This window comes from Malaclemys terrapin, chromosome 22 (assembly GCF_027887155.1).
Source record: "Malaclemys terrapin pileata isolate rMalTer1 chromosome 22, rMalTer1.hap1, whole genome shotgun sequence".
NCBI lineage: Eukaryota > Metazoa > Chordata > Testudines > Emydidae > Malaclemys > Malaclemys terrapin.
Window position 1 is genome coordinate 15,602,277 of NC_071526.1, and position 16,846 is coordinate 15,619,122.

The window sequence follows — 16,846 nt, forward strand, 5'->3', positions numbered from 1 at the left end:
TAAATATCAGCAGGAACAGGGCTTGGGAGCAATAAAAATCTTCATTTAGCTGTAGCAGTATTAAGGATTGTCTCCTCCGTCAGGCTGTAGCCACTCCCAGCTGCAGTGTAGTAGATATACCCTCATGGATGGCAATCACAAGGTTGGGCCAGCAAAAGGCAGTGGTGACATACACAAGTCAGCACGCGGCAACAGAAATTGCTGGACCAGATTATGCTGCATCAGTTAGTGGCTAGCGCTCAATACTTCAAAGGGAACGTTAAGAGAAAAAAAATAGTTCCCAAAGCAAAAATCCCATATCCAGACACCCCCAAATGTTAGCAAATTCTGAAACTTTGTTTCTTGGGCCCATCTGCAGAACAGGAGGCGACTTGGCTAGCTGTACTCCTGTTCCTTGGATTAGGGAAACAGAGGCAAACAGCAGGACAAGAGATCCATATCTCCCTGCTCTCAGTCCCACACATGCATACCCTCTCCCTCTCCCAAATAAGTCCTCCTGTCTCTTTGCTTCAGTTTATTTCTGTGAGAGAAGGATAAGGAGGGGACCTGATATGGGGTAGGAGAAGGGACACACAGCCCTCACCATCAGCGGAGACACCTTGGGGGTAACTCCTTCTATGCACCAGGGGTACGTCAAATATAAAGAACAGATGAAGGAAGGAGGAGGGGGAGGTTAATATATGGACCTGAGAATACATGGAGTCTGGAAGTGGTAGCAATTACATGGAGATTGGTCCCAGAGGCTGCTCACAGCCTTGGTTGGGGAGGGGGGCGGGAAAACATGTGGCTCCTTCTTCTATTTCTTCCTTTGGGTGGTGCTGGCATCCCTACAGCTGTTTCCGCTTGTTGTCCTTCATACCAGTTGCCAGGCCCAGGGGTTCTATGGTTACCAAGTTACCATGGTTTGTTGTTTTTCATTCCATTCTGTACCCACAAAAACACTTTGTTTAAAAAAAAAAAAAAAAAAAAAAAGTTGTCTTTTGGTCCCTGGGTGGGAAGAGACTGAAAGATGCTCACAGGTGGTAGTGGGCTCCAGGATCCGACGATAAGCCCTAAGGGCCCATTTCCTCTAGGACCTTTCCCAAGACACATCTGGATCCACCACAACACCCCTCAAGACAGCTTGGACAAAGCCTGTCACGAGATCTGGAAACGCGTTCAAGGTCTTTCTGAAGAGCTCCAGCCTAGGTCAACGTCCCCAATCCAGCAGCCTACCTGTCACCCACTTGTGTCACCAGAACCCCTCAGAGGAGAAGGCAGCAACTTCCTGAAAGAGTGAGTGTTCTCAAAATGTCAGAGAGGAGATCACTGACCAACTCCAAGTGGAAATTCATCCCCCTCCCTCTCTTATACCCTTTCTTCCCTATAGTAGCTTTGGGAACATGTGTACAAATAGACTAGGTAAGCTCTCAGACTGGTTGAGATAAGACACCGTGGCTGTTTATTTTCACAGCACCAACTCAGAGAGCAAAATGATCTCCTTTCCCTCCACACATTCATTTTCTTATGCAAAACGCCCTGGGATGCCTAGCCACATCTGTAATTCTGAAGCACAGTAAGCAGCTGCCGCATTCAGTTCCCCACAGCAGCTTTTTTTTTTTAAAAAAAGATCAAAATATTTACAGTAAGAAGCAAAAGAAGCCTTCAAAAGAGCAAAGCAGAAAATTAAAATGTTATACTGTAAACAGCTGATCTTTACAAAGGAAAGCTGAATTTGGCAGAGAACTTTTTTCTGCCAAGTCTCTCTCCATGGGGTAAGTCATAGGAAGGGAAGGAGTTACAATTTTCAAATTTAAGAGGGAAGTATTTATAGAATTCTCCTGAAGCAGGGCAGGGGGGAACCAACAAAATTAAAATTTGCAAACCCGGCAATTAATTAGCAGAGGTTGGCAACTGCCCTGGTCTTAAAGCAAAAAATGCAATACACCAGCAAGGGTTGCACAGACTGGGCCCAGCCTGCTTTGACGCAGTAAATAAGTTACATTAGAGCTTAAATGGCTTTAGGAAAGGTAAGTTAGTATCATTTGTCCCTTTATACAGACGGGGAAACAAACTGAAGGGAAGGGATTTAACCAAGGTCGCATAGTGAATCGGTGATATGTATCCAGGAATAGAACCCAGGTGTCCTGACTCCAAATCCAGTGCCCCATCAATGCTAAGTGTACTGTAATCTTGAAGGTAGACTCCAGAAGTCATGAAGAGTCAATCAGGCTCATTTCTCCTCTCGCATCCATGTGAATCTGGAGTCACTCCAATGAAGTCAGTCTCCAGTGCACAGCTGGGGTAAGTGAAAGGAGAATGCAGGCCCAAGCGTCTTTATGAACCAGATGTTCATCACATCAGTTAATGCACTAGTGGAAGGCGCTCAGATATTATGGTGAGAACGGCTGCACAAGAGCATGTGTAGAACAGAATTAAACGACTACTAACAATCTGAATTTTAAGTCCTCCCCTGTTTTAATAAATGAAATTGACCCTTAAAGCACCATAATTTTTGTTTATTAGCAGTGAATTTAGTTGGCTCTGCAAGGGCAGCCAACCTAACATTATCCCTTGCCAATGTGCCTCATAACTATCATACCTAGGGGGAGAGACTAGAGTGGAGTTCCATATGCTTTCTTTCCTTTACATCTGTGCTGCGCAACCATCCACAAGCGCGCCAGAGCTGTGGTGGAGCTTCTGAGGGGGGACACCTGAAGAAACAGAAACTGGACTGAGACCCATCAAACTCATTTTTCATGCAATGAGAGAGGCAGCGAGGTCCAGTGGACAGGGCATACTAAGCCTAGGAATCCGGAGACCTGGGTTCTACTGACACCTCTACCATGGAGCTGCTGAGCGACCTTGGGCAAGCCATCTCTCCCATTCCCTCACAGACTTTGTCTTGACTGTTTAGGGAAGGGGCTGTCTCTCACTTTGTGTCTGTAAGGCACCTAGTACTAAGGGGCCCTGATCTTGGTCCCTATACAAGTAATAACTGAACTGCCTTCAGATGGGTTTTGATTACTATTGACCAAATGCCAAGACCTGCTTTGCGCTACTCATTTGAGTAATCTCTCTGAAACCAATGCTGCTGCTCAAATGAGGATGGCGAGCAGGATTTTCACCTGGGCCATATTTTTTACCATTGATCCTGGAGGTACAAGCGTCCTTATCCAACTGCCAGGAAGAGATTTTATAAAAACCTCAGAGTCTATGCTGACGGCCAGTAAAGGTCCATGTATTACCTGATTTGTCATCTTCAACAACACTGGGGCCAAGATTAGTCCTAGTGACCTTGCTTGATTTAGCAAACTTTAATTATTTTAAAATATTGACTTATGCAAATCACAGCTAAGTTCATTTTAAATGCATCTGGAATCTTTTGAACAAACAGTTTCACCTTCCTGGCTTTGTTACTGGAATATTTAGACATAGGAGGATGACAAATCACTGGAAACATCCAGAGCTTCTGTTATGTTTTATTCATATTATGACCATGCCTAGTAGACCCAACTGAGGTCAGGGCACCATTTTGCTGGGTGTTTTCACACGTCTAGTAACAGACAGTTCACTACCTTGATGAGCTTACAATCTAAACAGATGAGGTAGACAGGAAGGATGGTTCAGTGGTTAAGGCCCTAGTTTAGGACTTGGGAAACCTGGTTTCAAGACCCTTCTCTGCCACAGACTTCCTGCCTGCCCTTGGGCAAATCACTTAGTTCCAGATCCTCAAAGGGCCTGAATATCTTTGAGGATCTGGGCCTTCCCAGTGTCCTTATGCGTCAATTCCCCATCTGTAAACTGGGGATAACAGCACTGCCCTGCCTCACTGGGGTGTTGTGAGGAGCCGTATATTACAAGATTTCAAGGCACTCAGAAACTGGGGTGAGAGGTGCCAGTCGAGTACAACAGGAAAAACAAAAGCTAATCCCATTTTACAGATGCTACACTAGGATTTATGACGATTTGCAGCAAAGAATTTGCATTGTATCCAAGCCCCCCCTTATTATTATTTGTACTACCTTAGCACTTTGAGAGCCGGCTGAAATCAGAGCCCTACTGTGCTGGGTGCTGCACAGACACACAGTAAGAGACAATTCCTTAAAATCTCAACAGACAAGTCCTCCCAGTGGCAGAACAGGCCTCCTGACTTCCCCACGTTTAAAATCTGGCTGTAAAACTTTCCTTCTGTGTTTGGTTCTGAGAACTGATGTGCCATATGAAGGCTGCTTGAAATAGTTCTAAGGAAGGGCAAGTTTTCTTTGGAAGCAGCGATACTGATAAATCATCACAGAGATCAACACGGAGTCGTAGATTTTAATGTCCGATGGGACAGTTCTGATCATCTCATCTGACCTCCTGTAGAACACTGGCCAGAGAATTTCACTAAGCAAATCTCACCATCTCTGCATCAAGCTCCATAAGTTCTGGGAGAACTGGAGCACCTTTTTTAGACCACTACAATCTTGTTTAAAGGCTTCAAGTGGTGCAGAATCCACCACACCCTTACGTAAACTGTTCACCTGGTCAACTACTCTCACTGTTAAGAATATGAAGCTTATTTCTAGTCTGAAGGGGTCTCTCAGCAGCTTGCTCCCACAGGAATTTGTTATGCTTGTGTCTGCTCTAATAAAGAGGCCCCCGGCTATCAGAAATCTCTCCCCTACATAGGTACCTACAGACTATGATCGAATCACCTCTTAACCTTCTCTTGGAGAAACTAGATACAGCAAGGGACTAAAGTGTAAGGCAGGATTTCCAGACCCTGAATCATATTTGTAGCTCTTAATCCTATCTAATTTGTTGACATCCTTTTTGAAGTGTTGACACCAGAACTGGCCCCAGTATTTCAGTCTCACTAAGATACATACAGAATGGTTTTAACACCTGCCTACTTCTACTCTGTATTCCCCTGCTAATACATCCAAGGAACCCATCTGCTTTCTTCTCCCAGTGCGATGCGCTGGAGCTCAGGTTCAGCTGGTTAGCCACCATGACCCTTAAATGCATTTCTGAGTCACTGCTTCCCAAAATATACCCCCCATCCTAGTAAGTGTGACTTGCATTCTTGGTTCCTGGAATGTACCACCTTACATTTAACAGTACAAAGCACAGGTTTGAGTGAGCCCATTGTTTATCATGTCACCAATTTGTGTGTCATCAGCAAACTGTACCAGCAGGGAATCCATGTTAGATTTTTTTTTCCCTTTATGTGGATATGAATTGCCTTGAACAGCCTCACCACCAGCAGACCTTTACTCCTCTTTCCTAAATTTACTTTCCTTCCTGAGGTTTGGCTTCCTGTCTTTATCAAAGACTCCCCAGGACATTGTAGCACCTAGATTCTGAAAAAAAGCCTCAGGTTGGAAATCTCCAATTGGCCCCATTTGTGCACCAGCTGTGATCAGGATTGCACCACCTGACCCTTCCCTATTCTCCCAGCGCATTCTGGGAAAACAGGATTGACCACAAGACTACAGGATTGGATGTGATATGGGTACTTGACACACCAAACCCTTATACAGATGCTTACCTTTACTCACATGAGTAGCCCTTACTTACATCAGTAAGACCACATGTGTATATGATTGCAGGATCAGGGCCCTAATCTGTACTGCAAAGGTAGCTTTGAACTGGAATGGAAGTCAGAGGTGGGGAGGAAGGTTATACTTTTTTAAATATTAAACAGGCTGCAATTCATCATCTCCCAAACTGCCCCCCCACCCCCCCAAAAAAACTAACCAGCTGAAGTTTCTTGGTTATTTTATTTTAGGAAGAAAAGAGCCAGGCAGTTTAAAAACTCTGCTAATTACAGTGAGTCCATAATCAGACATAATTAGGTGAATTTATAATTGATGATTAAGAAGTTTGGCAAGCTATTTATATGTACACGTTTATAACCCTGGCCATCCCGTCCCCCAAGCCAATAAGGATAACCAGTTTATGCATTAAGTTACAAATCACATTTGGTAATAAGTGAGCAAACTGGGTCCCTCATTACACAAGTAATCAACAGAAGGCAGGAGTATTGTGAGCAGGCAACCACAATGGAAAGATCCATAATTAAAAAGTTCTTGAAAAGAAACCAATTTCTAATCATGAACATGCCCATTTCTCCACTGTCCTGCACCTTATGCCATCAATAGATTGTGAGCTCTCTGGGACAGGGACTATCTTTTTGTCCTGTGTTTGTACAGCTCCTAGCTCTTCAGGGTCCTGGCCCACAACTGGGGCTTCTAGGTGCTGCCATAAAACAAACAAATAGTAACACAGCACGCTAGGGCAGAATGGGTATAAAACATTACCATTGTGATTCAGGAGCATTTCACACTCACGTTTGCACTGGTGTGAGTGGCTGCACAAGACGCAGGGCAATGGTGAATCGGGCCCAATAGATTTTAAAATTATCTTTAAATTGAGTGATTCATGCCCTGTCATCCAGTCCCACCATCTGGCAGTCAGAGGCTTAGGGACACCCAAAGCATAGGGTTGCATCCCTGACCATCTTGGCAAATAGCCATAGATGGACCTGTCCTCCATCAACTTATTGAATTCACATGGAACTCATACTAGGACTGGGATCTCTGACTGCAACTGGAGTTGTGAGTCTAAGCACTTCTGGAGATCAGACCACTTTTAGGTCAAGAGCTTTGTGCACCCAGTGTGTGCAATTTGGATAAAGAACTTGAGTGTTTAGAGAGAGAGAAATGTATTGCATGTGGTAGGTGATTGTGTATTCCCATTAGACATGAAATTCAGGGCTCTGTTCTCAGAATATCAGCTTGACGCTTACACTGAAGCCAATCTCATTGCATGCCGCACTAGAAGACCACACCCAACTCTGCCTTCACTGACCTCTAACCTACCCTCAAGGCTTCCAGTAAACATTTGTTCTACCATTAGTTTGACTCCTTCTGCAAAGGAGCTAGTCAATATGTACTGGTCCCCGAAATGGCCAAAGGTAGGGAAAGACAGTCTAGTGGATAATAGGCTACTGGACCAACTGGGAGATATTATCTCACCCATTTTGTCTCTCTGGAATTCTAGAGACATTATTACTACCAGCTGACGGTCTGTGATGCAACATGGGCATAATCCATAAACTGTGTAAAAAAAGCCAAAAATGGCTGAGAACTTAAACTGGATGGTAACAGAATGCCAGTCCCAGTGATGATTGAGCCTGGTGATATTCTAAACAAACAAACAAGCAAGCAAGCTCTCAGACATGCTTCTAGATGTTTCCTTCACGTCACACTGACTCTACAGAGATTCCTGGCTTCAGAGTGGCACCCAGACAGAGAGACAATCCTGGAATTTTATTATAAAGATTATCATCTGTATTACTGTAGCATCTAGGAGCCCCAGGCCTGGCCCAGGGCCCCATTGTGTCAGGCGCTGTACAAACAGAATAAAAAGATAACCTAGCTCTTTGGGGCAGGAGCTAAATTCTCTGCCTAGCTGTGAACTCTCTCTGATTTGGGGCACGTCTCAGTTTCCCCATCTGTGACATGGAGAGAATTCAGCCCAACCTCACAAGGGTGTTGGAAGGATAAAAATTCATTAGTGATTAGGAAGTGTTCTGAAACTATAGCGATGAGGGCCATTTAAGTACAGTTGCACAATGTAGGCGTCAGTGGAACTTTATACTAGGGCTTTGTGGGGGCCCCTTCCCCCCAAATTCTGATGATTTCATCAACATTTCAAATTTCAGTTAAAAAGGAGGGTGCGACAATTCTCTCTCCCCATTTTTAAACTGATTGTCAGAAACCCCCCCACTGCTAACAACTGGCAAGGCCAGGTGAACTGATGCTGAACTCAATATTGGCTGCAAGCATATCGGGCTTGGCAACTAATTCATCTGCCCCATTGTCAACAGTAAGTCATTTTCCTAGTGTTGGCAAGGCTTGGATTTCATTTTGTAGCAGAAATATATTTATAGACCCAGAATTTACTTTAAGCACATCTCTCATAATAATTCTTTGCGCTCCCACGTGTTTCATCCAAGTTGCCTGCAGTTATCCTTGTTGAATGTGCATTAACTGTGTTAGATTTCTCTCTTTCATGTAGATCGTTGGAACAGAACTGTGTCAAAGATGAGATTTCCCTTCTGGTGGAACAGGAGTACTTGAGCCTTACCCAGGAGAACATTAGCGAGACAGAAATGCAAGGTTTAGAAGGAAGCAAAAAAACTGCCTCTACTTTAAATCAGACTTCATCAAACAACAGCCTTTTCCTGCTTTCCGAGAGGGACCAGTTGCTAGATGAAACAGAAGCAGTAGAGAGCATGTACCGAGCAATGATGGGAAGCAAAGAAAGGGAGATGAAACTCAGATCTCTCTGTGATGCTCAGCTTTCTACAAAATCCACCATCGCTGGGATTCTACGTCCTGCAAAATGCACCTTCAAGAATGCTAGAGGGGTGGACAATGGTCGTGGTAACCCAGTGGCTTCTAACAAAGAGACCAGTAAGTCACTGGTGCCGTGTCCATTGAAATGCATAGAGGCGGCCAAAGCGCCAGATAATCAGGTGGTGGCGGAGGAAACCAGGCTGACCAAGGACTATCTACAAAGTAACATGTTCAATTCCCCCACCCATAAGGAGAGCGCAGTGGTGCCTCTGCCTTCCACGACAGCAGAAAGCCAAACCACGGGGCCAAAGAAGCAGCTCCCGGTGTTTGCCAAGATCTGCTCAAAAACTGATCCCGACTCAGTTCCCGAGGGACTTCAGAACACAGGTACGGGGTGTTTGGAAGTATCATTTGGGAATGATTGGCGGGGGGGGGGGGGATAAAATAAAGCAAGAGATGTTTAAAATGCAGCCGACATCGAATGGGAAGGGACCTTCTGGGTCGGTCCAGTCCCCTGTGATTGCAGGTAGCCATAGACAACAGGTATGGTATTCACTGTGATATACAGAGATGTCATTTCATAGGGGACAAACAATGTGGTTCTTAACCTTTTCCATAGTGGGATCCTCAGTTCTATACCAGGACCAACTCCCAGCATACTCCCTGTCATCCAGCTGGGATCTATGCAACACCCTTCTCCCACTTAACAAGATGGGAGGTGACCCCAATATTGAGATCCCACGGACTGGCAGATATGACTGGTAGCTTTTTAAAGAAGCTAACTTGAAAGTCTGTATGGAACTGCCTTACTATCTGCAGCACTTGATGCCAGCCTGGTCAGAAATAAATCTTGCATGTATCTCTTTCCTTGTATTAGCAAGGGTACGATTTTCATGGTAGGCTAAACTGAGATGATCAAGGTTACGGGATAAATACTGACAGAGCTTGATTCACTGCCAAGTGAAAACAATAGGACTCTTTCCACTGACTGCAATGGGCATTGATTGGGTTCATAATGCATTATCTCACATTTTGTGAGGGTAGAGTTAGCCCCTACGGTCCAAGATTTTCCAGAATTAACTCAAGTATTTTGGGGGCCATATTTTGTTCGGGGCCCAATTTGAGACACTTTAAAGAGGCCAGAAAGTACTGAGCACCCATCCTCGGAAACTGCCCATCAGATGTCTCAGGATGGGCAGTCAACATCAGTAATCCATTTTGAAAATCTTGGTCTAGTGTATTGCAACCCGGAGATGCTATAAAATGAACGCAAATGAAAAGCTAGTCAGTTTTCTCCCCTAATCTTAAAGAGGTTTTGAATGTGGCGCAAAGGGTCTTGTTCCATTCTTATTCTAGCTGAACCATTTCATTCATCCTTATCACTCAGACAGTTACAGTTAATTCCAAGTCCTGTAGGGACTGGATGGACAGGTCCTACTAATTAGAGAATTTAAAGTGCTAATTGTTGAATTTGGGTCTCAATACTGAAAGCTTGTAGCCAGTGGAAGTAGCTGAGATCTTAAGGAAATTTGGTTGGTGGGCAAAGCACACCCTTTTAAGTTGGGCTTTTCTTTGCTCCGGTGGATCAGCCTAGCATGCCTGTTTAATAACGTGTTTAACCATCTTTTGTTTTACAGTAACTACTGCAGCATCGGAGAAGAACCACCTCAAATACAATGGGAATGTTTTCACCCCGCGTTTTGCTACCACATCAACGACCACCTCCTTAAACCAGCCAGTGTGGCTCAGTCTGAACTATCCTCCACCCCCCATCTATCCAAACCATTCAAACTTTCCACAGTTCCAGGTAACAGAACAATAAACATGCAGGGTTCTCATCGGGCATTGTCAGAGCTAAGCCTGGCAAGCCTGTGGTTGCAGCCACCACTGCTTCTAAACCTACTTTTTGCTTTGTACCATTGGAAGGATCTGAAAGGAACTGGACTGCTATCCAACTCAGTGCTTTGGGGGGGAAAAACAGGGGATAACTTTGGGTGGCAAACAAAACAAAGAGAACAAGTAGTTTAGTGCATCAGGGGTGGAGGTTCATGCTTCACTGGAAAGGTGCTGAATTTATGAGACAGTGAGTTATGACCGACCGTGCTTTTTACCCATTTTCATTCCTAGGTTAGTACCAGTTTACAGTTTTCATTTGCTAGGATCCCCAAATGGATTTTTGATACGATCGCCATGTTTACAGATAAGGATGCCGAAACTAAGGTTGCCTGTACAACCTTAATTTAGTCTCAAGTTGTAGTGGGGGAGGTGGTCTAGGTTGGATATTAGAAAACACTATTTCACTAGGAGGGTGGTGAAGCACTGGAATGGGTTCCCTAGGGAGGTGGTGGAATCTCCATCCTTAAAGGTTTTTAAAGCCCGGTTTGACAAAGCCCTGGCTGGGATGATTTAGTTGGTGTTGGTTCTGCTTTGAGCAAGGGGTTGGACTAGATACCTCCCGAGGTCCCTCCCAACCCTGATATTCTATGATTCTCCTTGTGTGTATACATTATAATACAGTCTTTAATTCCATGATGACTATTTTTTTCCACAGGACCCCGGCCTCATTCAGTGCACAGAATGGATGATGCTCACTCAATACGCAGCTAATCAATATTTTGTTTTCTCCTCATTTTGTGCGAGGCCCCAGGCCTTATTTACTGCACACTATTACAGCCCACATCTGAAGATGGAAATATTAATTTCCTCATGGGCTTTTCTATTGTGCTCATCAGCATTATATTATCTAGGGGCCACACAAACATGAATCAATTTATTTTCACAATATCCCTATAAGACCTGGGAGGGGTTAGGATGGGAAACTGAGGCACGGAGATAAAGGTCAAAAGTATCCAATAATTTGGGGTGCCCAATTTGAGACCTCCAAGACCTGATATTTTTGAGTATGTAGAACTAAATAGCACTTCAAAGCACAGCTCCCATTGACTTTAAATCAGCACTTCTACAAGTCAAATACCAGGGTCTCAAGTCAGGCACTCAGAAAATGAAGAATACACAATTGGTGACCCCTTCTGAAAAATCTGGCTTAAGTGACTTGACTAGCATCACATAGGAACGCTGTGGCAGAGGCAAGGATAGAATCCAGTTTTCCAGAGTTGGTATTTAACTACCTTAACCATGAGACCCTCCTTTCTCTTCCTGAAATTCCCTGCCTCGTTCAATACATATGTGGAATATTTTGATTTATCCGTACCAACATTTTCTGGTGAGGGAAAAATGTTCCACCAGAAAAAAAATTCATCAGTTTTGTTCTTCTCCTTTCACTTAACATGTGGAATAGTTTCTTCAGTCATGTCCCACCTTCCACCAATCTTATCTCTGCATTTTTCTTATCCCCAGCTCACTCTGTTAGATTTAACTCTAGATACCACCCTAGCCGCATGGCAGAGTTATCATCCCTCTGGCCTGTTCACCCTATCCAATTTCAATGAGATTTTAACACCTAACTTCCTTAAACCACTTGGAAAATCTCATCCTTAGGACTAAGTTCTTTGACTGGCCTCAACTCAGCCTATCCTATCATTTTGTGGGTGCACTTTTGCACTCTGTAATCAACTACAGTTGTATTTAGTAGGCATTCGTCAACTGCTTGATACGTTCAATGACAAGTTAGTGATCATCTGCATGCATAATTAATCCTGCTCTCATTGAGGTCAAGGGGAAGTTGAGCTCATTGCAAAACAGGATGGAGAGCGCAGAACCTACCGCAGAGAGCTGTAATGTAGAGAAGAAACCTAGAATTGTGGAGTCAGAGCGGAGAATCTTGGCCAAAGATATTAACTAAATTCAGCTGACCTCCACTCCCTTGAACAAATAACGTGCCCTTGAAAAGACAAAGGAATGTATTGCAGAATAGAAATAAGACCTAGTCAGACTGTTTTAAAGTCATGTCTTTTGTATTTTAACAGGGCTTGTATCCGCAGAGAGCACGGATCCCATACCAGCAGACTTTACACCCTCCCCTAGGATGCTATTCGAGACAGGTGTGTCTAAATGGTTATAAATATGCTTTCATTTGCAGAACACAGATGCTAAGCATAGAAAATTAGCCAGAGCTGTTTGTCATGGGGCATAACTGACATTGGTAGCTTTGCAAAATAAGATTTGGGGGCCAGATCCTCAGATGGTGTAAATCAGCATAGGTCTATGGAGTTACATCAGTTTACATTAGCTGAGGGCCTGGCCCCAAACCTCGAACCAAAATATCCAATTGTATATGTTCCATTTAGTGTTAACTTAGGACAGTCCTTTTTCTCTTTGTAAAGAATGGAACAATCAGCATCATGAAATGGTGCATTTCTATTGCGAGTTAATATATGAATGAGGAGGAGAACACTGGATGAGCTGCAGCAAGATAAGCTATGACAGTAAGAGGCACCACAGAGAGCTGGAGTGGCTTGGATGTCACCAGGAGAGCCTCAACAGAGTTGATCTCATGCATGCCACTGAAGCACTTCTGGGTCAGATCCAAATTGGTTCCTCAAGTTGGGGTGGGGGAGCTAAAACATTAAGGAAAGTGCCATCACTTTGAAAGGGCAGCAGACACGGAGAATTTTGCAGTGTCCTGCAACACCCACAGTATTATCCCACGGTGATTGGGGGGGGGGGAGGGGAGAAAAAAAGGATACCCATATTCTACAGAAATGTTACCAGATGGTGTAGCAGTGTTATCTAGTAGATAGGGCCCCGGCCTTGACAGCAGGAGACCTGGGTTCTCATCCCAACTCTGCTCTGTGACCTTGGATAAATTTTCCTGGGTCCCCTCCCACCCTTCACCTGCCCTGTCTATTTACATTGCAAGTTCTTTGGCCAAGGACTATCTTTTCCTCAGTAACTGCACAGCATCTACCATAAGCGGGACCCGATTTCAGTTGGGGCAGTAAAACTGCTAATAAATAATAACATAGATGGCATAGAAGGTGGTTTGGGGGTGGCCAGGAGTCAGGACTGCATGGCTCCAACAGCCTAAATTCTCATCTACACATAGGGTGGGTCCATGGTCATCACTGCAGCCTAAGGACTATGGAGTGGCTATCTCCCTGTTCCACATGCTGGCTCTGCTATAGGTGAGGAAAACAGATGCTGTGTCCCACGCTGCATAAACTCCCCTGCCAAGCTAATGGAACTTAGGGGGTTGCCCAAGAGGTAGTGTACTTTTCAGACAACACATTTCTGTCCTAGACAGTCTGTACAATGCTTTGACTCTGCTTGCTTCTTCCATCTTTTCCTTCCGAAGAACTGAAAAGACTTTAAAAAAAGGAGGATGGGACTTTTGTTTGAAAAGGAACCAAGTCACCAACTTGGGGGCTTCTCTCTGGGTAAACATGAGCTGGGTCCCTGGTAGCCAGTAAATTAGCTAATCCTTTCTGGGCATTCTCTCCAAGATAAGGCGGCTTCTATAGCAAGATGCAACCCACACAGCACTTAGACACATCAGCTTTTTCCTCTTCTATAGGAGGGTGGGGTGAAGGGGAAACCCCATCGGATCAAAATTTAAGAGCTGGGCATACCACATAGTGGATATCACTGCAACTCTCTCTCCAACTGGAGACATGGCTGAGAAGCACGTTTATTATGCCGAATGCAACTGAATCAGATCTGAATGACACCACGATTTCTTTGTACAACGAACAATAGCAAGTAGAATGAGGAGCCCTTGTCAGCTTTGATATCCTTGACATGTTTTGTGTCATTTACAAAGATTCTGTAGGAATGGATGCAAAAATACCTGTCGTAGTTGCAGCTGATTGTCATCATGTCTTAAGCTTCCGGAGAGCTAGAATTTGGGAGGTGCTGAGTACACTTTCAACCCCTTTGGCATCTGTAAGAGTTGAAGGTTTAATTCATCTGATCAAAAAATGATGATGGGGCAGGGGAAATATAAACTTTCCCCCCCAAAATGTCCCTGTTTTATCAAAGTTAAAAAATTCACCGATTTAAAAAAAAAAAGAAAAAAAACCCCACTCCAACCAGACCCACAGTCACTAAAAGCAGTAGGAGGGGATTTTTGTGCAAAAAGGTCATGAATATTTTCCCTTTTTAGTATAATTTTTGAATTTCAAAATTTGAAATATTTCATCCATCTCTAGTTCCAATTGGCATGTGCAGACCTGTCTCTAAACTGTTTTATTTCACCAACTTCTTGCTCTTTGTTTCTTTACCATCTGTAGGTAACTCCATACAATCCACAGCAGATTTTCCGGTCACCTTACACCCCTTTATTGAACTATATCCCTCTGGTCCAGCCCGGTTATTCATACCAGCAGAGGAACCCCTCCAAACCATCTAGCAGCGTACGTGATCCACCAGCAATGGCGGGTGATGGGCCGCAGTATCATTTTTCTCATTCATATGGGTACGTCCACACTGATGTGTGGTCTAGTTCTCAGAGCACATCATGGGAGGGTTTGGTGACTTACAGTAAAACCACATGGAGCTACTGACTGGAGCTAGTTGGAAAATGGAATTTCCACCCAGCTGGAATTTCCAACATTTCAAACCCATTTGAATACCCAATCAGAACAAAAAGTCAATATTGACAACAGAACAGAATTTCCAAAAAACCATCCATCCAGAAACAAACTTTTGTTGTGATAATGTTCGATTGTTTTATTACTATAAGGTTGGAACATTATAATATATTATAGAAAATTCAATACGAGTCCAAACAAATGAAATGAAAGTCAAAATCAAATATTTTACCTGATCTAAAAAAAGTCAAAATAATTTATTTCATTTATTTGCCATCAAAAACATTGTGAAAGTTGCCATGTTCTTGCAAAGTGTTTTGATTTCAACAAAACGATACTATCCGACGGAAAACTGCTCCCCTTTGCCCTCCGCCCTTCACTGCATGTTCTGAGAGGAGTTGTCTTCCAGACACAAAGCCATTCATCTTGAGTCTTAGTTTAAATAAAGGGAAAGTCGTAAGAACAAAAATAAAAGAGAGAACAGTGTATGCGTGTTTCCTCTGCAACATGCAGCATCAGCCCTGCCTTGCAAAAATGACAGCTGTCCCTGCACACAGGCAGACTTAGAAATGTACAGGGTCACTACTCAGGAAACAAAATGTTAATGGTTACACAGCTATATCCATCAAAATAATGAGAGAACATTAAAGTGGAGGTGGAAGGTTTTCTTGAATTTCTAGGACATTTTTCAAGTCATGGCAAAATTTTCAATCATCAAATTCAGGGTGGAGTGGGAGGAATAGGACAAAATAAGATGAGACTTTTGTGAAAAAAGTTCTCCCCCTTTTTCAAGAGTGGGCCAATTTAAATGTTTTGAATTTCCATTTTTTGTAGCATTTATGGAGCCCAGCAAGGGCTAGCAACCCAAGTACGAACCTAAGGTCCCTGGTGGACTTATACCGGGGCAGCTGGCCCATGCAGGTGTGAACACCTCTGCATCTTCACTTCTAGGGGGAGGGATAGCTCAGTGGTTTGAGCATTGGCCTGCTAAACCCAGGGTTATGAGCTCAATCCTTGAGGGGGCCACTTAGGGTTCTGGGGCAAAAATCAGTACTTCGTCCTGCTAGTGAAGGCAGAGGGCTGGACTCAATGACCTTCCAGTTCTATGAGATAGATATATCTCCATATTATATATTTTTTATTGTTATCCTCGCTAGCTAGATTAAAGCTAGCAGGGGTATATCTACCAGCTACATTTCATCTTAATTTGCAGTATAGACATACCCCTAGACATGATGGTTAAAACGCTGGAGGCCCACTTCTTTGTAACAACAGTGGGAAAGTTTAGCGGGAAAAAACAACTATCTATACAAGGCCAATGGCTCTTAGGGCTGGATTTGTAAAAGTATTTAGGCATCTAACAATGCAGATGGGATTTTCAAAAGCACCTAGCTGCATCTTTAGGCATCTAAATACCTTTAAAAATCTGGCCCTTCAGCAAGATTTCAAACCTTTTACAAACAACAAGCTCAAAAGGGAAGGGGGGGGAGGGGAAACGTGGAGGAAATCATAATGAAACTGGATTTAATTTGAATGTTTTTCAGGTTTAGTTCTACACCTGGTGGATCTGTGAGGACAAACCCATATTTCTCTTCCAATGGGAGTGGTATAAACTTTTAGAGCATCTAACTTTTTGATGCATCATTTGGAGACCCTGAAGCTTCAGTCACTGTTAGGAATCCGGAGGTCAAATAAGGACTTATTTTGTATTTCCCATAGTGAAGATTTCTGTCTCGAATGAGCCAACATGACTTATGTGTAAAGAAACAGCTACACAACAATTCATCCGAAAGAGGAGAGTTTTGTTTAGCGGAAGCAAATGAGATTTTTTTTTTGGGGGTATGATGGAGAGAAATAATAAAAAAAAAATGTTTTATTTATGACAGATGCCTGAGCTGCTTAAAATTGAATTTTGCTGTAATAAAGCTGGCTGATATAAAAAGGATCATGGCCACAAATTTCAGAGGTGATAACTTGAGTCGTGTATTCAAAGTGAGATTAACACAGAGGCTTTCAGTAGCTACGGGG

General features: G+C 43.5%; 1 protein-coding gene across 1 annotated transcript; it reads left to right on the top strand.

Annotated features, from left to right (window-relative positions):
• The first annotated feature begins 1,009 nt into the window (after window positions 1-1,009).
• On the top strand, window positions 1,010-16,438 carry C22H1orf94 (chromosome 22 C1orf94 homolog). The gene is made up of 6 exons (XM_054011574.1): window positions 1,010-1,275; window positions 8,050-8,717; window positions 9,968-10,137; window positions 12,257-12,331; window positions 14,519-14,703; window positions 16,363-16,438. The coding sequence occupies exons 1-6, from the start codon at window positions 1,010-1,012 to the stop codon at window positions 16,436-16,438; spliced, it is 1,440 nt and encodes a 479-aa protein (XP_053867549.1).
• Window positions 16,439-16,846: the final 408 nt, after the last annotated feature.